Here is a 23,524-nt window from a genome sequence, read left to right on the forward strand (position 1 = left end):
AGGAAAACATCTCACCTGTATCGTAGAGCATTATAAATCCAGAATCAATGAAGTTTTGTGAATTGAAAGCATTGAATGGTTGCTAGCCAGTCAGTTATCAAACGGAGAGTTAATATTTTGTGTCTAGCCTGTCAGTTGCAGGTGGGCCTGTGTAAATAAAACAGCTTTTAGGATCAGTAACTGGAGATGCAGAAAAATTAGCTTGAAGGAATGTAGTCACCTTGAAGATGATGTCTGACCTCAGAATTTGAACAAGGACTTTGTATTCCTCTACATTAGGTAACATATAGCATTGATTTCTAGAATCTGCTCATTGAAGGAGCAGCTGCATGGGGGAATTTAATCTTACTGTTGAACAGTTTAGCCTCAAGAAGCTTGATTATTCTTGGTAACAATCTCAGCACAGCAGAAAAATGCACAAGGCATCGTTTCTTTCCTCTGGAGCGCACAACCCGCTTTGCTTCATCAGAGTGTATGGCTTAGTGGTCAGCTTTCCCTGAGAGCTTATGAACAGGCAGTGAGCTACCCTTCCCTTACAGAGTTAATTTTCTTCAGCTGCTATCTCCCAGGACACCAATGAGCCCAGGTCTCTGTAAGACCGGGGACAAGGAATCATGAAAACCCAAGTACTGATTGTGCCAAAAATGACAATGGGCCATGGAATTGCTTCTTGTTGAAATTCTAAACAATCCGTGATGCCATTAATAATAGAGTGATGACAATTAGTGCTTTCATCGTCAGGGGCCTCATCAACATTAATTAACTACATTGGTTATGCTGGTGACATGTTTAAAACCTGTGCTTTCTGAATGTGTGTTGCAGTCTTAACATTCTTGAAATCTTTGCAGACAAGTTCTCACGACGGGCTAGGAAGGGTTACCCACTCACCGACATCAGCTGTATCCTGGGTTGAGGACGGGCCTCTGCTCTGTGCCTTTCATTAGATGAAACTGTCGCTGTGTTTTTTGCTAGTCCTGTTGAATGAAATGGATGGTGTTGTGAACTCCTGGGTTAAAAGCAGAATTGAAAATCTAAAATGCCTTTGCAGAGCGGGCAGCTAAAGTTGCCGAGCAGCAGGAGAGAGAGCGCGCAGCGCAGCAACCGCAGCCGAGTGCTTCTCCCCGGGCAGGCCCCCCCGCGGGGGCGCTCATGGGGGTGGTGCCGCCACCAACACCAATGGCGATGCTCAATCAGCAGTTGACACCTGTTGCAGGTAAAAGCAGGAGCTAAGACCATTTTTTTTCCACTTTAAGAAATTCCTTCATAATGGATCACATTTTTCCCTCCAGTTCCAAATGAGCCTTAGGCTCCTCCAGCCTTTCCCATGACCAGTCTGCTTTCAGAGTCTGAGATCATCCATGTCTTCCTCTATTGCCCTCTCCCGCACAGAATATGCTCTCCCCATAGACATCGGAACTGGGTCTGACACTGGAGAGTTAATAGGGAACAATTCTGCCTTGGCTGTGGGGATGATCTAGTAATATTCTCCGCCCCAGAGTATTCATGCTGTAACCAAAAAGGTAACTAGACCTTGAGCGCTGTCCTAAAAAGCCTTTCGGAAAAGTCTGCCAAATTAAACTCAAAGTGGTGTGGTTCATTCTCTGTTTCATGCCAGTATTCAGTTGGCCTTGTTTTATGGCAGCCATCCTTAAAACACTGATCATTTAAAGGATTTTTGACTTGGATTCTAAATCCTTTCCTGATCAAATTATGTGCATGACTGCTAAATTGAATATGTATCTGTATTCCATATTCAGTTCATCACGCCCACTCTGTAATGCTTTCCTATTTTATTGCATTAAACTGCATTTTCTGTTAGTATCCCAGTCACATAATTTTTTTTTAAATTGTGAATGTGGTTGCTTGTGTGTGTTGTCTCTGGTTCTTATAGCCATAGCAAATTTGGCTGTTTCTTAATTTATCATTGTTTGGCATGTTCTAACTTCAGAGGTCTGTAACAGCTTCCTAGAAGTAGACTTTCTGATAGAAGACGAGGTACCTTTTCAGCTATTCCATGTTTCCACTGTCCAACAGGCAGTTTTTTGCCCCTTTTGTGGTGACTGAGGCAGTGGTGTTCGATACAGTCTTAGCTTCTTTTTTGTTGTTTTCATTTTTAAAACGGAATGATAAGTACAGGGTAACATTTTTCCATTGGTGCTCTCATCTTTGTGATGGCAGAATTCTCAAACACTGTCGCTTCAGTCAGGGATCGCACTCGCCACAGCGTGTGTGAATCATGGCGTTCGTCACAGCTGATGTCAAGCTAACCAGTTGCGTAGTTGCTTGCTCTATTCCATGGCCCATTTTGGTTAATAAGGTTCTGAGGTTTCTAGAAATCATTCCCTCATTAATGTCAAAATTGCCTTTGTTTTATGCATTGAAATTTTAGCGTTGTGCCCTTGGCTCCAGTGCCTACGGACACATTCACAAAAGAAACACAAACAACTTTTTTTTTTAATGTGGATTTTTTTTTTAAAAGAACAGCAGCTGCAGCATTTTAGCTCCCGTGGGGGAATAATGACAAGCCCAAGGTGCCTTAGTCGTAGACTTTTGTAGACTGCACAGAAGCATGCGCCCTCGTTAGAAAGCACCCTGGTGCCCTCCCTGGCCCCAGGAGTGCAGAAGGGACAGATCAGGTGGGATCACTAACTTAACCAGCCTTTAATCCACTGAGAAAATAAGGATGCTTTTTCTTGGTCTTACAAGTGGCAGTAACAGCCTGATGCCATCTGGGAATTCTTGTTGCCTGGGACTAGCTTTGCTTACAAACACCAAAGCTCATTTGAACAAATGTGACTGGGATAGTAAATGCCAAAGTACAGTTTAATGAAGAAGCTTCATGTATCATAGTTCAGTTAAGTTGTAAACACTTCTTTAGTAGCGGCCCATGAAGTTTGCATTCAGATGGGCTTTTGTAATTGAAAGCAAAGCCTTACCGCACTCTTTACATGAGTGTCTCCTTAGTGCAGGAAGCAGCGTCTAGGAGGTATGGCAGGGCTGGGTCATTCCCCTAGAAAGCAGTTTGTCTTGCTCCTAAATAGTCTTTTATTTCTCTGCCTTTACATTTTTGAAATTATACGACTCAGACTCAAGTTCTTTACAAAATTCAGAAATGTTGCCATTTAAATGAATTTGTTTCCATTAATTTAAGTTGATTTCCACTAATTCGAGACTTCCTTGGCCAACCCATAAAGCTGGCCAAGGTGAGTTCCATAAGCCCTGAATGACTCTGGCCCTGGTCCTTGGTAATAAATATTTTGAGTTATTTAATACCTATAAAAGAAAGGTCCTTGAAATTTATCATTCATTTCCTAAGAATTTGTCTGAGTTGGTCAAACTCAAAAGCTTGAATTTCCCTCTCATTCTCTACACAAGCACTGTTTTGTAAGAATAAGGTTTGGCAGTTGTGTCTTAACTACAGGCTCCCTCAAGCTTCACTTTTGCAGAAGAGGCTATGGTGTATAGGTGGCTTTATTTGGGGGAATCAAGGGTATTGTGTGGGGAATGCTCTGGAGTTCGTTATTATCCTTGTGTTAATTATTCTAGAAAAGAGAAAGACCTGAACAAAAGTTTCCCTTTTTTAACGTCTCCTTGAAGACTTTCCTATAAGTGAGTCCTTGCCATTCTGAGGACATTTTCTTCTCTTCATCCTTGCTGCTTGCCAAATATTTTCATGTTTTGTTCACTCATCTTCTTCCCTAGCCAAGACAAAATACTTTACACAGAGATGAGTACTGTGAATAAAGGAACGGAATCCTCTGTGCCCAGAGGCCCTTTCCTTTATTTAAAAGGCTCCCCTTTAGTGCTGAAATAACGAGTTCATGCAGAAACGTGGAAGTGCCCCTTGGGAGTTAAACGTTCCCCCTGTTCATCTGAGTTCTCACTCACCAGCCAGTGCTTTATCTCCCAGTGCTTTTATCATTAGGCAGTCAGCTCCCTGGAGCTTCAATTTGGGTTTTTGTTTTATTTCACAATTTAAAGTCTAAGGAGAAGCAGTTCGTTATTATTAGGTTTCATGAGTTAGACAAGTGTAAATTTGTAGTGTGAGAGTTGATCCTTACTTTGTCCTGGGGCAGCACCCTTGGTATGTCAACGACCGTGTAGCTGGGCCCTCATTTTTATGCATGATGGCACTGTGCAAGTGTGTGCAGAGTTGAGTGAATTCAATGTTACGCCATTTAATCTGGATTGCAGCTGACAGAACTGATTGCACTAGTCATGATCTTGGTATGGCTGGTAATATTAATTTTTATTAATATTTAACTAAGAATATACAGTGTATTTCACCCAGGATGGACATACAGCAACAAATAATAATATGCTAAGTACTAATTCACCCAGAGAGGTGTATTTCATATTTATAACTTTTTATTTTGTTCATTATTGCAAGATACTAATTGCTGTTGTATCATGCAGTACTAAAGGTGCTTTTCATTAGTGCACGTGGTTTTGGGGGGTTGTTTTTAATTATTTAGATCATGTTGCATGTTATTGATGCATGTTTGAAATTTGTTGTGTCCTTTAAGGCATGATAGGTGGCTATCCGCCAGTCCTGCCACCTTTGCAGGGGCCAGTTGATGGCATTGTTAGCATGGGCAGCATGCAACCACTTCACCCTGGGGTGCCCCCACCCCACCACCTTCCGCCAGGTATGCCAGGCATCCCAGGCATCCCACCACCGGGTAAGAAATCATCCTCATTCACTCATTATCTCATCTTCACTCATTCTTTCATCTTCCTCCTACAGCCAGGTATTTTAGGGAATACCGGCCCCTTTTTTCTTCATACACTGTTGAGGAAGACGCTAGTAAGAACTAGGGTCAGGAGAACCGGTGTTATCAAGGAGCAGTGTGGTGCAAGGCTGGGCAGAACAGAAAAACTAAGCTAAAACCTGTGCCATTGCATTGATCCTCCCAAGGGGCTGAAAATACCAAATGTGGCCTAGGACCACAATCCTTTTGTGAAAGGCCGTGGCACTTTCTGGGGGCGTCCTTTACTGACGCAGTTCCTATCTCACAGGAACTATTCTCAGTAACTACAGAAGAAAGTCACAGTTTGCCTTTCCTATTTTTCTTGTCCTTCTAAATGGATTGTGGAAGGAAATTGGGGAAAATCATCAGAAAATAGCAGTTGTAACAGGTTAAAAGAATATTAAGATGAAGGATGGAGAGAAGGGAGACAATGGGTCCCTGTTGGATTTAGCTCAGTTGATTCCAGCAAACCAGATACCCTGACTTGTGTGTGGACTCACTTGATAAGCATTTTAGGTAGCAGCATGAAACCAAAATGGTTTTATTCAGCTTGGCCTTTTTTACAAGAATTCCTAGAGAATTTGGAGAGCATGTTTTGGTATTAAGGGACAGGAAAAGTACACAGATTGCTTTCTGACCCAGGAAAATCGGCTGTCTGGTTGTTTTGTCTTCTGAGAATTAGGACTCAAATGAATCCAGAGGCAGCTGGGCACCTCTCAGCAGAGGACCAGCACTCAGATCTCATCTGGATGACCTTGGGCAAGTCACTTAACCGTCCAGGCCTCAGCTTCTTCCTCCATAAGATGGGGGGTTTCTGAGGTCCTTCCAGCACAAGTTTATCACCCTATGAAGTTAGTCCACTCTGTATAGCTATAAGCTGTGAACTCTGCTGATAATCTGATCATCTGATACAGCAAAATTTTATTAAATTATTATTTTATTAAATATCTATGTACTATCTATAAGGTCCTATGTTCATCACACACACACAATTTACAATTCCCTGAAGCTTTAGGAAAGTTAAGTGAGATCCTTTCAAGGGGAGTCCCAGAGAATTACTGAGCTCCATACAGTTCTAAGGAAATGACATTAAGCATTTGTGGGAATGTGAAGCAGAAGTACTCACTTCTAGGGCCTTTTTACACTAAAAATTTGAAATCTACAGAGAAGCCAGAATCCCCAAGAACTATTGGGTGCTGATGGGGGAAAAAATTTAATTTTTTTTTTTTTAAAAAAAAAAGATGCTGGAAGGTGCTTAAAGGGCTGGGAATTGTTAAGGGAGTCATTAGAAGAGTGAAAGTTAGAGAAGTGCTACCAGAGAAGAAAAGAGGTTTGGTTCTGTATAACTGTAACAGCAGGATGAAGTTATGGGGCCCCTTTTCACATCTGGCTTGAAGAATTGATGTCATTCCTTTTTAATCATACCTTGTAGCTGCCTCATTGATTTAGCAGTTGACTGCTGTTAAATATCCAGATTATTCATTTATCTGCATCCTAATAGAAACTATCAGAAATACCAGCATCTTAGACAGGCAGATACTTTGTGATGAGTGATCAAGTTTTCTCCATCTCTTCCCCTTTCCAGTGCCCATATTTACACATTTTATTAAAAGTAGATATGTTTATATAGACTTAAAATAATAGATCACAATTCTTATATGTAATAAGACTTTTCATGAGAGGAACAGTATGATTCTTAATGTGCTAGATGAGTAAGTTTATATTAGACATATAAGCACAAAATTAAAAGTGCTACGGAGATAACTCATGTTCTCCCTGGCCTCCATCTTGAATGTTGACAACAGCAACATGAACATCTGGAACAAGGAAACAGAAAGCAGAAAATGGGTTAGTTTTACAAAGTCTTTCTGTTGGCGCAGTCAGTGCTGGCATCCAAGAGGCGTTCACATGGTCTGTGCATTTGTGGCAGATTCATGGAAGCATCACAGGTAGAGGAGTGGCTGCTTGCCTCAGGGTCAGGCAGCTCATAGTTATTTTCTCTCATGCCTCAGCCCCCAGTACTCCCAGAAAACAGTATCTATCCAATGACATCACAGGAGAGTTGGCCTCTCTGGATCCTTACGTTGGCATCTGCACTCTGGGTAAAAAAGGACGAATTAGCGTAGGAATGTCCAGGGAAAGGAAATCTCAGCCAGCATCATTTGTGCAGCAAGTTAACAGGACCAGAGGGGAAGCAGCCACAAGTGAGAGCTTTGTTTTATCAGAAAAGCCGGTGGGATTGAAACAAGTCTAAAAGACCGAATTGAGATTTACAAGAATATTGAAGGATACCTACGAGACAATAATCGCTGGGGAAAGGTCACCAAAGGAACTTAATAGATTACTGTCATAGAGAGAGATTAGAAATACAACAGCAGCCCAAAAGTCTGCCTCTCTCGGGCCCTTAGTAATTTTAAGTATTAAGTCATAGCAACTAAAAATGAACTTTATATAGTCTAATGCCTGGTGACAGCACAAATATGTGAGATGCAAAAATTTTGTATGCCAGTCAGTGCTAGTGATAATTATATACCAATAGAATTATAAGACCAATATTTTCATCTTCTGGTATATTTTTGCATATTGCACTGGGGTGCCCTGCTGGATAATAACAATTGTGATGATATGACTTTGGATTTTTGTAGCACTTTATTTTTCACTTACACATCCATATATAATTTCTTTCCTCTTCTAGCACTTTATGCACTCTTGAGTTTAATGCCAATGTCACCCATTACTTACTGCATGTATTAAAACCCTAGATCTGAGGGTTGTACTGTGAAATAAAAGGCAGACACCTCAGACATAAAAGTTCGCTCGAATCATAGCCCATTGGGGGAAAAAGCTCTGAGGATTTGTAAAGGTTTTAGGCATTCATTAAGATTCAGAGCATGGATATTTTCAAGTTAGATCACTGTTCTTATTCATTGAAATAACAGCCTTCCAAACTAGGAAGACCTGGGTCCAAGCCCTTTCTCTCACAAATACTGGTTGGGAGACCCTGGGCAAGGCCCTTCACTCATCTGTGTCTACAAGACTTTTTTTTTTTTCCCAAACAGGGTTAAGTGACTTGCCCAGGGTCACAAAACCAGTAACTGTCTGAGGCTAGGCTTGAACTCAGATCGTCCTGACTCCAGGACCAGGCTCTTTCTACTGCACCACCTAGCAGCCCTCCAGAAGACTTAAGTTGCAAAAAAAAAAAAAAAGGTGCTCACCCCAATTCCAGATCTACAGAGAGGAGTTTCCTCATGAGGACTTCCCTGTATCAATGAAATGGCAGGTCCAGTTCCCATCCCTCAAAAATAAACAATACTCTAAAGCTGCATTAAGTATATTGTAGACACAGCCTTAAAAACAAAAAGACATAGGGGTTCACGGCATGAATGATGTAATCGCTTATCAAAGAGTGATTTTTCTGTCCCTGTAATCCCTGAACCTCTAACTGTATTAATTACATTTTAAAATATAGGTGTGATGGGCCAAGGAGTGTCCCCCATTGTAGGACCTCCAGCACCAGGAGGGAGTCCTTACGGACAACAGGTAAATCACTTAGATGTCCAGAGTTCTGTCCGTCTGAGAATGTGTGTGCATGCCTTTGTGCCCTCTGTGTGAAGGCAAACATGCTCATTGCTTGGTCCTATCCCTTTTTAGATGGGAATTCTTGGGGCCCCGGGCCAGCCAGCACCACCTCCGTATCCCGGCCAGAATCCAGCAGGCCAGCCAGTCCTGCAGCAGCCAACAACACCAATGTTTGTCTCTCCCCCACCAAAGACACAGCGGCTTCTGCACTCAGAGGCCTATCTGAAGTACATCGAGGGGCTCAGTGCTGAATCGAACAGTATTAGCAAATGGGACCAGACCCTCGCAGGTGAGAAGAGTGTCTACACTAACGTTGGCTTGGGCTTGGCATCTTCATCTTCCAAGCAGTTTGCGTGGCATGTGTGTCAGTAGTTTACATTTTGGTGTTGAGGTTTTAGAGGCAGCTGTTCATACAGTGACCTTTGGTAAAACACTTATTATCCACTGAAAAAATACTAGAAAATCCCCAAATATTTTAGCCTCTGGCCTTGAACTTAGTGGTATGAAGTAGATACTACACAGCACAATGAAATTCTATTTCTGCCAGACTCTAGTGTTGTATTTTGTATTGAATATGACTGCTTTGTTTTCAGTCAATTCTAACTGAATTTTGTTAAAACTTAAGTCATTAAAAATAATCACATTAACCTCTAAAGGTAATATTTATGTATTTTTAGGAGACACTGACCCTAATATATAAGCATTAACCTAATCTAGAGTGAGAAGGAAGCTTAAATCAAGGAAAACATGTTCATCCTTCCTTTCTTGCCAGGTTTTAAGGGAAAGTCTGAGTAGGTCTTTTTCCTCATTCCCCAGATGGTACATTTCAAGTTTGTTTTTTTTTAACCCATTCCAGTGAAACAAGCAGTTAGTGGCTTCTTGATGTGTGCCAAACGCTGTAGTTGGTACTGGATGCACAAAGGCAGAATGAAAACACAGGACTTACGCTGTCCTAGAGTACAACAGCACTGTTAATTTATTGATAACTGCTAAGGAAAATAAGATTATCGGCTTAATTTAGTATTCAAGCTCTTTGTTTTTTAAATAAAAGTGAGTTTTGGTTATCTTTTCAATTAATAGTACAGAATTCCATTAAAACACATTGATTTTATTATTATTATTCATGGGAATCATAATAACCTATTCATATAGCACTTACAAAGTTGCAGTGTTTTCTTTACCACAACACTCTAAACTATGAGTTTTGACCGGACTCAGTTATGAGGTCTGGCTTTAGTTCCCAACTCCCACATTTACTAGCTCTGTGACCTTAGACAAGTTAGTTAACCTCTCAAAACTTTAGTTTAATTATCTTCCTTTTCAGAACAATGAGGAAAAAAATGTTTTTGTCAACTTCCAATTGGTATAGAAGTGTGAATTGTGAGGTCCCCCGTTTTACAGAGGAGGCACCAGAGACTCAGGTTGTCACTTGCTCCTGGTCACGCCGCTGCCAAGCGGGGCAGTTCGGAATGTTATCGAGTTCGCTGTAACAGACGCCAACTAAAATGATGTAGAAAATGGGTTTGGAAATACTCCATGGTGCAACATGACAGACTTTGCTCCCTGCTTTAATAAATGTAGTAAACCTTAAGAAAATGGAAACTGGGGTTAGGTGATTACTCTGTTTTACTTCTCAGCCCGAAGACGAGATGTTCATCTATCAAAAGAACAGGAAAGCCGTCTTCCTTCACACTGGCTGAAAAGTAAAGGGGCCCACACTACCATGGCAGATGCCCTCTGGCGCCTTCGTGATTTGATGCTTCGAGATACCCTTAACATTCGCCAAGCATACAACATAGAAAATGTTTAATCGCATAAATTACTTTCTTTGATACAAACATAAAAGAGTTTTGTGGAACAATAGCTGTTTTAGTTACTGGGGGGAATAACAAAACAATAATTTTTATTGCATTTTATTGTACATTGCAAGACCATTTTTATATAAGGACACTTTTAATAAGCATATTTCAATTTGTTTTTGTTACATTAAGTTGACTTTATCAAATACACAAAGATTTTTTTGCATATGTTTCCTTTGTTTGAAAGCCAGTTTCATATTTGGTTGTATGTGTAGACATGGAGTTCTCTTTTTACTTGTTGCCATGAATCTGATACCATTGGGGGTTTTTTTATAAAAGAAAAACAGACCAAAAAAACCATGAAAAAACAACTGTTTACAAATTAGTTTAAAATGACAATGAAATGTGAAGTTAGTCCTAGTTTACATTGTAGAAAAAGTATGTCTGTCCTTGTGCCTGCGTGTTTTAAGGCACTTCCAGCAGAAACCATTGCTTACAGGTGAATTAAAATGCTTTTTCAAGAAGAAATATTAGAGATTCAAGAGATTTGTAGAAACTTCAGTCTGATCAGCAGCCACTTAATGGGGAGCTGGGCATCCTTCTGAAGCTTTAGCCTCTGCCCTAGGCCCATCCAGTCCAGTAAGCACATTTTGTTGTGCTTCATTAAATGTCTGGGTAGTAATTGACTTTTACAAAGACATGCGTAATCTTGTTAAGTCTTAACAGGTGAATGCATAAAACATTTTCAGCCATTTAAAAAAGAATTTACAGTTTGTCTACACATCTTCTGTTAGATCTTGTGAAGTTTTCAAATTCATGTTAAAAAGCATTTATGTTCACACTGGAGTATTATGGTAGATGGAGGTGATTTTTAAAACATATAACCCTTGCTTTAAAAATAAAATACAGCAGTGTGTAAAAGTTGATACCTACACTGAAAGTGAAATTATGAGGATCAGTTATTCACAATCCTTTTTTTGTCCCCATTTTTCTTTACTATGCGTGGCATTTTTTTCTCCCAAGTTTCAAGGTTGTAACTTTCTACCATTTAGGACTTGCTACACGTTTTCAGCCAAAAACTTATGAGCTGCAACTTTTCTGTTTCAGAAATATTTTTAATATTAGCTTGAATTTTTGAATTTCAGGGGGTAATAAGTGCATTTAGAACTGGGGGAAAAATCACTATTTAAGAAAATGCTAAATGAAAAGGCCACACAAATCCCATATACATCAGCTTAGAAATACTTCATTCCCTGTCTAACCTTATAGTGAACGTTCTTCAGGTGGCAGCTTACTTACCTTTAGAGCATCTATCCAGGAAAACGCCCAGGCAGCTGGACAAAACTTTCACATGCTGCTCTAGACTACATTGCATCACTTTGGGGGGGGGAGGGATTTGTGTTTTTCAGAGTGGTTTTATCATATCATAACCCCAGAACTATTTTTTTCTAGTAGGCATTAATTACCCCAGTGTTGAAATGCCATTCTTATTAAATCATGACTGTAGAGCAGAGAAACTCTTTTGTCTCTATATATACTTAAGTACAGTAGGCCGTCCTAACTGCCGTAGTCAACCACTGGATCTAAATCTTCATCAAGTATTTCTAAGTAATTTCAGATACTTTTTAAAAAATTTCTGTTGCTGTCTTGTTAGAATACATCTCAGTGACTAGAGTTTTTGCTGTTTCCACCACCAAGATTAAGACATTGACCTGAATCAGATAATGAACATGTCCTAGTTCTTTGTTTATCTGAGCCATCCAACCACCATCATGGACTGTCTATTAAAATCGGATTCTTTTATTCCTAGACATTAACAAAATTACACCAAAGAGCCTGGAATTAATTCTAGTTAAGTTATTTATTTATTTTTTTAAGTTTGTTTTACTTTATTTTGTTTGGGGCCTGGATAAGACTCCTTTTGGGAGCCTGTTGAAAACACCTGTTACAGCCAGTGGAATGGTTGCTGTTATCGAAGGCATTAGAAGCTGGGAGCACTCCTTTTTCATCCCCTTTACCAGCTTCACTGTCACTGTAAGAACTAACCAAATCCACCCTAGGTCTCCTTTAAGATCATGCAGAGCAGTGCCATTGAGGCTACTTGTGGGCCCAATCAAGTTTGTTTGTTTCGTTTTGTTTTAACTGTGTATTTATTTTAGAATCATGTCTTTTCTGTGTATTTCTGTGGAGAATGTCAGTAAAAATTTAGGAGATAGGATTTGAGGTCTGCAGTCTAGAATTTCATACCTAACCAAAAATTTTTTTTTCTAATTCAAATGATTAAAAAATAATAATAAAATAACCACACATTTTACTGTGGTTTTTAGAACCTCTGGTTTGTATGGCTGTGGAAAATATGTTGGCCTAAACAGCATTGTAATATTTTTAAAGTGCAAGTATGTATGGGAGAAAATTGGGTTTATATGCAAAGTAAGAATATAGATTAAAATAGTGTATGTATTTTCAGTCAACAGGTTGAAAAGCCATTAACTGCATCTCGCACACACACATACACAACACACACACAGACCCCTTCCCCTTCAAGAGAAAAACGAAAACAGTGCCCATGCAAAATCTCAAAATTGGTGTTGGTGACTTTTCAGCTCAAACATTTTCAGACCTGGTTAAGTCACGGTTGGTTTATCCTTACCTCTGTATCAAAAGGGTTTAAAGTGGTAACCAGTCTTATAATATGTGTATGTACCATCATTTTGTTCATCTGAAGCTTTTTATTCCAAATAAAAATGGAGTTTGCAAAGTGATTTAAATTAATCAGTTCTGATGGTTCCATTAAGATTTAGTTTCAGGAATGTATGGCTCCTGAAACATGTGATCACTTCAAGAATATGGGAAATCTCTGTTTAGGAAGAAGACTTGGAGTTTGGCATCACACAGGAAAAGAACATAGGAAGTGGGGGAAAGGCCCGTGACAACCCACCGATGGTGCACACTGACACTGGCTTAGTGAGACTTGACCCACCATGCCCAGCATGCCACAGGAGCTGGCAGTCAGGTGAAAGACAGGCCTAAGCAGAAGTTAAAATTCAAAGAGAATTTTAGAGAGAAGCTCAATTCAGTTCTAGGGGGAAGAGTGCGTGTTATTCATAAAAAATCGTGTTGTAGCAGGTGAAGTACTATCCACTATGGATGAGAATGTGTGGCTTTTGTGTGTCTCATATACGTTTGTGTGTAAGACATCGGTACTTTTTAAAAGAAACTATTAGTGTTGGTAAAATTCAACCAATTCTTGCTTTTCATATCACTTTGCAAAGTCCATGTGATTCCTTGTTGGAGGCTTTAAATACTATTAAATATAATGAGCAGCAAAATGTTTGGAGTTACCTTTTCATGTGTCCCACCCCAGTCTTAGGAAGGAATGCACCGTGAAAACAGAGAAACCAGAGAACTGTAGCCTCCTCCTAATTTGGGAAATGTACAGAAGTGAGCAAAAGGGAAATAACTTTTCTTGACCCCAAAAATAGTTGCAGTCTTGTTGCCAGACTAAAGGGAATCCTTGGTTGAAGTGTGAAAGCTATTGAGCTGTAAGAATAGAAATTCGGTCTTGGAGAAAGTTGAATGGTTTCACATGAAGGGATTGCTTTGGGGAAAATAGAATAATCTTTTAAGTATGTGCAAGGTAATAACCTTCACCATGGAGGAAGAAGAAATGGAGTTAGGTTAGATAAAACATTATTGCCTGATAGTCTCCTAGCCATTAAAATGAGTTGCCAAGGAAAATGATAGGAGTCCTTCCTATAGAAATAAATAAAAATGATCATTTTTGTCAGGCCAAAAAAAAAGAGGAAATAAGTGGCCCCTTTTGGAGGATTGCCCGACTCTGTCTTCAGATGTTGGGGGAATATGACTGACCTTACAGATTTTCTGCTCTGTTAAGAGGTAGTGTCATGTAGTATTAGGAGCATTAGATTTAGATTCAGAAAACCACTTACTGCCTGCATAAAGGCAGTCAAGTCAGTTAACCTGGGCTTTGTTTGTGAAATGAGAGGGTTTGAGACAATACATCCCTTCCAACTCTAAAACCTTTGAAAATGTGATAAATTAGCAGCAACAGGCGTTGCCCTAAACATTTTTTGCTACTATTGGGCAAAACCTGTGAGTTGATCTGCAGGGTAGGGAACTCCCCAAATGAAAGTTCCCTGCACTGATGAAGATCGATCACTTTTCTGTACTTTCCTTATCAAACTGTGCGGGAGACAAGGAAGTGTGACTTGCCCAAGTTCCCCCAGCTAGTCACTACGTACCCGGGTCTTCCTCATTCTAATAGACCATTCAACTGTTACCTTTCACAATAATACATATTTTCATTTTTCTGCTCTTTAATGTGAACTGCTGTACTGCTTTTCTTTTAATGGGGTCTCATTAAATGTTTTGACTGTGAAAGGAAGCAGCCATGTACAGGAAGAAGACAGGCCAGAAATGTTCTTTGATGTCACCTCTAATCAAAGCTCCCTTGGTGTTGCAGCAGTCTGTTCTGATGCCTTAATATGTGGCTGGTGTTTAAAATAGGTGTCTTTTTTCTTCTGGCCAAACAATTGTAAAACATTATTAGCCTATCTGTTTCAGGGACGTTTCTAAAACAGGCTTCACTGTAACCAAATAAACTAGAGGACGATATATAACGTATAATGATCAAACATTTCAGGAAAACGGCATCCTAGCCCAGTCTTCAAGCTCTATACGATAACGGACACAGAGCTCGGCGGCTGACATACGGACATTTTTTTCCTCTGGCAGATCCTTGCAGTATTTCCCTCTGCCGCAGATTAGACTCCATTGCATCCAACAAACACTGAGACTTCCAGCAGGTGCAGAGTCTTGTGTTGGGGCCTGGGTAGACGGGTGAAATAAAACATTCCCTGTCCTCACCGAGTTTACATGAGAAAGGATATGGTGTGTACACGATATGATACTAAGGATAGATGTAATAAATGCAAAAGAGAGATCCAGACAAAATGCCCTGAGAAAAGGTGGGAGAGTTATCACTTCCAGCTGAAGGGAATCAGAGGAAGGTTTATGGAAAAAATGACTCGAGTTGGGGGGAGGGGCCGTATCTGAACATGGTCCAGGCTCTGGGGACGGTGAACAAATATAGAGAAGGGAAAAGGCAAAGTGAAAAAAGGCCATGGGAAGCTGGAGAGCAGTCTGAGATGTGGCAGGAGAGGCTCTGAAGCCTCATTCAGTAATGGGAAGCTCAGAAACAAATGATAGCGACGTTTGTGTTTAAATGTTTAGACTGAGACTTGTAGCCTTCCAGCCCTGCTCGGACCAGGTCCTCGGTGCTCTGTCCTGAGACACCACAAAGGATCCTGAAGATCCAGAAGGGCCTCACACCGCCAGGGAGCCTAGGACTGGCCACTCCACCCAAACATGCACTGGGGCAGAACCTCAGGTAACTGAAGCTAGAGAGGTAAGTGAGCCAAAGAAGACAGAGACTGATACCAAAACTTCCTGCAATTCTAGAGATTCTCCCAAAAGAAGAATACAGTAACTCCATAAATAGCCATGAGCAGACTCTCAAAGGGAAAACATGAATTTCCACTAGAATTGCCTGGACAGATGGAAGAAATGGAGCAAGAAGTAAAGAATGAAATGAAAACTTCTAAGGACGGAGGTGGAAAAATAAGTGACTTAGAAGAGAAAGACAAAAACCAGGTAACGGACTCCCTGTAAAAATCACACAGGCTTCTGTGAGACAGTGAGGAGTGCTGAAGTCAAATCAAGAAACTGAAAAAGAATAGAAGAAAACGTATGCTGTCTGATAACAGAAACAACAACCCTGGAAAACAGGCCAAGGGGACCATCTCAGAATCATCATGCTCCCTGAATTTACACACACCACCCTCTCCAAAACAAAAGTCTGGACACTCCTAGTCATAAATGAGAACTGCCCAGATCTATCAGGACCAAAGAGTGTGTGCATGTGGTGCTTGTCCCTCGGTGCCGAAGAAGACCACGCCATCAGAGAAATGATGACATGACTTGCACTTGACTTTGTTTTGAGTGAGGGAGGGCTGTGCAGGTCACCAGCCTCACTTCTTCTGCAGAGCCATCTGAACCCAGTGACCAGATGGTCATCAGGATGACTGGAGATGACCCAGGGTGAGGCAGTTGGGGTTAAGTGACTTGCCCAAGGTCACACAGCTAGTGAGTGTCAAGTGTCTGAGGTGAGATTTGAACTCAGGTTCTCCTGACTCCTGCACCGTGCTCTATCCACTGCACCACCTAGCTGCCCCAGGGCCCTGATGTGGAGAAAGGGAGAAGAGGGACCTCCTGGTGCATGGCCTCTGTTTTCTCCACAAAACAGTGGGGGGAGGCACTCTGCTGAGAAGGGGAGGAGCAGAAGAGGGGTGTGAGGCCTGGGGACAGCACTAGGTCTCTCAAACTGCTCCCTAACCACGCCTCACCTAGCCTGTAGTTTTTGAAGCTAATTTTTAAAAAGTCCCAACTGCAGAGTTCACACTTCAGAACCAGGCCTGGCCAGGCTGCTTCCAGCACTCAGTCTGAGTCTGTGGTCCATCTGGGGGAGTCCAAACAGAACAAGTCTGATCCCTCTTCCACCTTTACATCTCCCTTGAGTCTTTTCTAGGTTCTTTCATTTGATCCTTCTGTAGGAAATAGATCTGAGCTTCTCCACTGTCCTGGTCTCCTTCTGGATGCCCTTCAGCTTATCATGGTAGATGGTACCCAGAACCAAAGAGTAAAGGAGAAATAGAATCAATCATCTCCTAAAAGAAATCTCAAAGACCTAGGAATGTTGCAGCTAAAATTCAGTGTTCCATCAAAGGAAAAATAAAACGCACAGAAAAAAAAGTTCAAGCACCAAGAACCACAAGAAGGATCACACAAGACCTGGCAGCTTCTACTAAAAGGGAAAGGAAATCTTGGGATACAGTATTCCAAAAGGAAAATAACATGGAAATATGATCATGAATACCTTTAACTCTCATCAATGAGTATAATCCTATAGGGGGGAAAAGGTAGACCTTGAATGGAGCAGAGGATTTTCAAGCATTTTTTATGAAAAGACCACTGAAATACAAACCCACGAGTCCAGAAAAACCTAGAGAAGACAGTTATTTGAGGAACCGGAAGGAGCTGAGCAGTGACGTAATTCTAAGATGCTGATACATAGACAAGAAGCAAGTTTCCCTTCAGAACCTTCATGTCTTCATTGATGGGCAAGTTAAACAAAGCATTCGGGATGCGCTGGTTCTGTTCTGAGGGCTGTAAGAGGGGAAAGAGTAAAACTAAAACAGCGTGTTTGAAAAGGAACAAGAAGGGTTTGGAATTGGCTTTTCCTCTTAATTATGGTGTATGAGGAAAGGGCGGTGGAGCAGGCATCATGAGAACAGCCAAAGGAGTGGTACAGAAATACAACAAACTCAACAGGGAAACTAGTGGGCACAGGAAGAGCTTACGAGGGAGGATAGTGCAAGGTAAGGAAAGATGCTCAAGCAGAACAAATTGCTGATCCTAAAGGGGGTCTTGAAAAGAAAAAACTAGATTCTTAAGGGGGTTTCCCTTCAAGGGGTTGCCCATCCGTTGGGGAATGGTCATACAAGTTGTCGCATGTGGATGTGATGGAATACTGAATAATAATGACAAAGTACCTGCAGAGGATTTGGGGTAATATGAACTGATGCAGAATTAGATGAGCAGAAATAGGAGAACAGTTTCTAAAAGGACAAGAAAAACAATTTGGAAAGACTTAAGAACTCGGATCGATGCAGTGGCCACCCATGACTTCAGAGGACCTATAACGAAATGTTATTCACCTCCTGATAGAGAAGTGATGCAGTCAAGGAACAGAGAGAGACACACGCTTGTGGACACGGCCGCTGTGTGGATGCACTTTGATTACTTTTCGTTACAAAAGCTCTTTTCTTTCTGCTTTTTAATTGGGTGGAGGAGGGATTTGATGCAATAAAAGAGTGGTCGTGTAAACATTTTTCCAAATGCACAGAAAACGGAAGTTTTTGGACATAGTTACCATATAGAGTAATTTGGATTGACTCTGCCTATTCATTACAAGGGTTTCTATTTTGTTTTTAATTGGGAAAGGATGAGGTAGAATGGGGGAGTTTGGGGAATGCCTCCCACAAAAAAAGAGGTCCGTTGAAAAAAATTTAAATAAAACAAGAAGAAGGAAGTACAGACAAGAAGGACAGTTTCGAAAGTGATGTATGGTTTTTATTTTGTACTTTTTAAAAAAAACTGGTTTGAAATGGAGAATTTTAGGGTTAGGGTGTCATAAACAATCCTCTGTGTTTTGCTATATTTGTAGAAATGCTCTCCTTTGAAGTAAAAAATACTTCAAGGTACAGCAGAGGACTGGCCTTGGCCAGACGAAGGGCCACCTCTCCATCTGAGACAAAAGTGAAGGGGATGCGATAGGGAGAAGGGAAACCCACAATAAATATCCCCTTTGGGGGAGAAATGAATTGTGGACCTCAGCTAAGGGGTGGGGAGACTTAAGGAGAAACAAAAAGGTCTGGAGGGGTGCAGTGGCTCAATTAAGGAGCAAATTGATTGCCTTATTGCTGTGGACCTCAGGGAAGATGAGGAAATGGACCCGGTGAGCACAGTTGAGTGACTTCCTCAAGCTCCATTCAGCAGCACAGGAATAGGACTCAAGGTGGCAGGTGGTGGAAGTAATCCAGAGTTGGGAATTGTCAAAACATGATCAGCTTTAGGACAAGGGGGCAGTGGAATGTGAGAGCAGAAGACAGTGTTCAGCTGAGGTGGGTCACAGAGACAGTAACTATAAAAGAAAAAGATAATGGTGAAACAGCAGACCAAAATTTCTGGAATGAAGCTAAAGCAGTGCTCAGGGGGAAAATCTTATATTCTTATAAACATACATTAACAAAATGGAATAAAAGAAGATCAGTGAACTTAATAGATAATCTTAAAAATCAGAAGGCCAACAAAAAAACCTAAAATAAGCAGAAAAGAAGAGCTGTTAAAAATTAGAGGGGAAATAGATATTGGAAACAAAAAAAATCAAAATGATAAGTAGAGCTAAAAATTAGTTCTTTAAAAAGACATAAAATGAATCATCTTTAGCTAATCTGATTTTTTAAAAGAGGGCACGAAAATTGATAAACTAGCAAATGAGCAAGGTAAAACAGCAAAACCAAAAGAAATAAGAAAGTAATCAGAACATATTATGCACAGTTAGAGGCTGGCAAAACCACGAACACACAAAAATGGCACATCCCTTCCAAAGTATAAAATCCCCAAACTATCAGAAGCCCAGAGAGAGAGCTTAAATAGCCTCCTCTCAGAATGGAGCTACCAAGGAAGAAAAGCAGCCCTGAGGGATTCACAGGCCATAAATTGTCCTCAGAATTTGAGGAGGAAAGCACACTCCCCATGGAAGCCAGGCAGCGTCCACATCCCTGGGGCAGAGCGGTCCTGCAGCTATTAAGTTTCGGATCAGAATTTCCAACCTGGCCCTGTGCTCTTTCCAAAACCTCAAGATGCAGAGGTAGAACCAGGACTTGGCAGATGATGAAATATGGGGCATGAAGGAGGAGGATAAATAAAGAGACAAGTTCTGACACCCAGCAAATGGTGTCATCACTAGAAATAGGGGACGTCACAGACAAAGGTGGATTCAGAACGGTCGCTGTTCAGTTGGACATTTCCTTGAGGTGTCAGGCTGAACTTGAGTGGGAGGATGGACATACATATCTGAGTTCCCTGCATAGAGGTGTTAGTTAAAGCCCCAGGAATAGACTGGATGGATGCAAAAGAAGGCCAAGGGCAGAACCTCAGAGGGGAATAATCAGGGGAGAGGGGCCTACTTTTTTTTAAAAAAAAACTTTTTTTTCACTGATGCCACTTACTTTTATATCATATGCATTTTCAAATATAACCCTCCTCTTCCTCTCTTTGACCCAGTGAGCCTTTCCCTAAGATGAGATTAAAAAAAAAAGAAAAACTTTAGCAAAACCAACATATCAGTCATCTCTCAAAGTATATCCAATACTCCACAAACCTCAGCATTATAATTGTAAAACATGCGTTTTCATCTTATTTTTCTTTGCTTTTATACTGTAGTAGTCTCTGTGTATGTTGTGTTCCTGATTCTGCTTCAGTTCATAGAAATTTTCTCATGATTCTCTGAATCCTTCACATTCAGGACACCTTTTATTTTAAAAGGTGGATGAGGATAAGGAGCCAGCAAAAGGGACAAAATGTCACAAATGTTAACGTACAAAGTCACAAAAGCCAAAAGAGAAGCAAGTGCGATGTAATGGATGGTGAATAAAGTGTTCAGAGAAATCCAAGATGGGGACTGAAAAACCAGCCATTTGATTTAGTCATTAATTCTACAGTAACCAGAGGTGGCAAACACATGAAACCAGATGAAAAAGTCATTAGGAAATATTAAAATAAGTAAATAGAAATGCAATACAGCACGGCATTAATATGTGGTTTTCTAAGTCAATATGCGGCCAGCAGGGACCCTCCTTATGGTTTAATGGCCCCCATTTCTGCTTGAGTCTGACCCCACAGCTCTGTCAGGTAGTTTCAGAAAGTGAGGACAGCACCTAAACTGACTTGGTACTACACCAATGATCGAGTGTATCTCTGTTAGGACTAGACAGAGTAAGGATCATCTGGAATGTCCAAGGGTCTCAAACCTCAAGGGAAATGAGAACAAGAATGCGAAGGTGAGGATACAGCCCCACAGCCCCCATTTTTTTATCTTGCCATCATCACTTCCATGATCAGGAACTCTGCATTTCCTTTCAAATCATAATATCCTATTTTTCAGTCTCTCTCTGCCTTAATCCTAAATGTATCATCATCCTCACCAGGACCAGGCCTTTGCCCTTGAATCCCTGACACCCTTGTCCTGTGGGGGCCGTACGGTGGTCTAACTACTAACCAATGTGGTATTATGCAGGAACTAAACTGTCCAAACCCTTTGAACAGGCTTCCCTTTACTGGGTATATACCCCGAGGGAATGAAATAAGAAGAAAGAAGGCACAATATATCTCACAATCTTCCCAATAGCTAACATTTAGCAGTTCCTCTATGCCAGGCACCATATAAACACTTCACAATTGTCATCTCATCTCATCCTTACAACAACCCTGAGAGCTGAGTGCTATTATCCCCCTATTATAGATAAGGAAACTGAGACAGTGACTTGCCCTGGGTCACATAGCTACTGGGTCACATAAGTACCTGAGGCCCCATTTGAACTCTAGACTTCCTGATTCCAGGCCCAAAACTCTATCCTCTGTACCACCTAGCTGCCCCTAGGCACTCTGTAGTAGCACAGAATTGGGTACCCATCTGTTGTGGAACAGCTCTGTGAACAGGAGAGGCAGTAACATAATGGAGAGAAAGCCAGAACGACCTGTGTTCATGTCCCACCTCGGACACACGCTGGCTGTATGATCTAGGGCAAGTCACTAGGCTTCCAAACCTGAAGATGCCAGGTCTGCACTGGCAGAAGGAGTTCCTCATACCAAAGAAGCCAAAGGTCCAGTTCCTATCCCCACGTTAATGTAGTGGAATATTGGCATGATGGAATACTGCTGCATAGTAATAAATAACAAAAATAAGGAATTCAGAAAAACCGAAAAAATGTGTATGAACTAATGCAAAGTGAAACAAGCCGGACCCAAAGACGCAGCGAGGCTAATTGAATGTAATGAAAAGGTTACGAAAAGGGAGTAGAACTCTGAGGAAACAAAAAATAATGAAAATCCCAGAGAAAAGATCATGGGAAATAACTCTTCCTCCAGAGATGATCCATGTAAAGATGAAAGGCATTAATAAAATATTTTGTCTTGTTTTTATTGTAAAAAAGAACAGAAGCCAAATCTCAAGAGGCTGAGTAAGGGGGTGGGGGGGATGGAGAACTGAAGGTAAAAATGTGTAAAGTATTCTTTCTAGAGCTTTGGCATTCAAGAGGAAGAAGAGAAATCATATGCTAGCTCCAGAGGGAAGAACTTTGGAGGGCGGGTGACGTCCAAGGATGTCAGAAGAGGAGCCAGCGGAAAGGGAGATCACCAGCGTGACCTTCTAACCAAATCCAAGGCCTTGTCGGATCTCTCGCAACACGTGAAACTGTCCAAGTGGCCTTCATCCCTTAGCCTCAAAGATTCCCCTCTCCTGGTTCTCCGTCCACTCCTCTTCCCATGCACTTGTTTCCATCATTGGCTTTTCTCCTCTTTAGATCCTTAGAAGCTGATCCTCTTATCAGTACTATTTTCTCCTCCCACTCTCATTGGAAATAATACAAGTGATTCCAAAGTCTCCTCCTTCTCCAGCCCTGACCTTGGTTCCACAACTGCATATCTAGGACATCTGAATGTCCCAATGGCACCTCAATCCCAGCTTTCCCCTAACCCTGCTCCTCCCTCTGACCTCACGTCTTCTGTCCAGGGTACAGCACTACATTCTGTCATGGTTGAGTCTCCTCTCTCCTCATATACCATATCCCTCTTCTCAGCTGCCATATCCTATGGTTTCATCTCTACTATACCTCCTGCATTATTTCCATACTCTAGATTCCCACTGCCTGCACTGGTATAGGCCCCATCACCACAAGCTGGGTCTACTGCACTCATTAAACATTTACTATGTGCCAAATAAAGGGCACACAGAAAAAAAAGCACCACTAGTCCCTGTTTTCAAGGCTCTCCCATTCTAAGTGGAAGAGACAGTCTAGTAAGAGCATTCAACTGCAGGGTAATGGAAAAGCCCCCGATTTCTAAAGGTTCAGTGGTGGCACACAAGGTGCACAAGTTCTCGAGGTGCAGTGGAAGATCAGATGGCAGGGCCTAGAGGCCTGGAGGGGTACAGTGCCAAGGCACATACTAAGGCCTGGAAGACCCTAGGACTCCACAGCAACAGAGTTATGGTCTGCTGGTCCTCTGATGACTCCCATTCTGACTTATCCCCAAAATATGCAGCCAACATCACTCTTCCTGCCTGGTCGCCGTCTAGGGTTTTAATAGGCCTTTCCACCTCTATGCTTCTCTCTTCCAAACCTCCAGAGAGCTTCAATAACTCCTAACTGCCTACTGAATTAAATTTCCCTGGTCTTCAGAGTCCTCCACAATCCAGTCCTCTGTGTTTCCAAACTTAATTATATTGCTTCTCTCTACTTACTCTATGTTCCAGGCAAGTGGACCATGTCCTCCAGGAACACCACCTGCTCTATTCGGGTTCTGTGCTTTGGATCACGCTGTTCCACACCCTGGAATGTTCTCCTTGACATATATGATAACTCTCACCTTAAACCCCACTGATTCTCTAAAGCTGCCCCTGAACCCTTCCCTCAGCTGTCAACATGCACACACACGCTCTATTTTACACCTCTCTACCACACTTACCTAGCTATC

The 23,524-nt window shown here is 41.4% G+C and overlaps 1 protein-coding gene across 44 annotated transcripts in view; it reads left to right on the forward strand.

The window, feature by feature from the left end:
• Window positions 1–17,797, forward strand: part of PBRM1 (polybromo 1) — a 123,532-nt gene extending 105,735 nt beyond the window's left edge. For 19 of the 44 annotated variants that reach the window (XM_072649976.1, XM_072649982.1, XM_072649968.1 and 16 more), the window contains 5 exons: window positions 1,049–1,213; window positions 4,527–4,682; window positions 8,221–8,291; window positions 8,403–8,619; window positions 9,968–12,901. In XM_072649976.1, coding sequence (XP_072506077.1) covers window positions 1,049–1,213; window positions 4,527–4,682; window positions 8,221–8,291; window positions 8,403–8,619; window positions 9,968–10,140 — 782 coding nt within the window. In that variant the 3' untranslated portion in view covers window positions 10,141–12,901. The other 25 variants (XM_072649998.1, XM_072649990.1, XM_072649989.1 and 22 more) reach the window with 6 other exon arrangements.
• The last annotated feature ends 5,727 nt before the right edge of the window (window positions 17,798–23,524 follow it).

Source organism: Notamacropus eugenii, chromosome 1 (assembly GCF_028372415.1).
Source record: "Notamacropus eugenii isolate mMacEug1 chromosome 1, mMacEug1.pri_v2, whole genome shotgun sequence".
In the NCBI taxonomy this organism is placed as follows: domain Eukaryota; kingdom Metazoa; phylum Chordata; class Mammalia; order Diprotodontia; family Macropodidae; genus Notamacropus; species Notamacropus eugenii.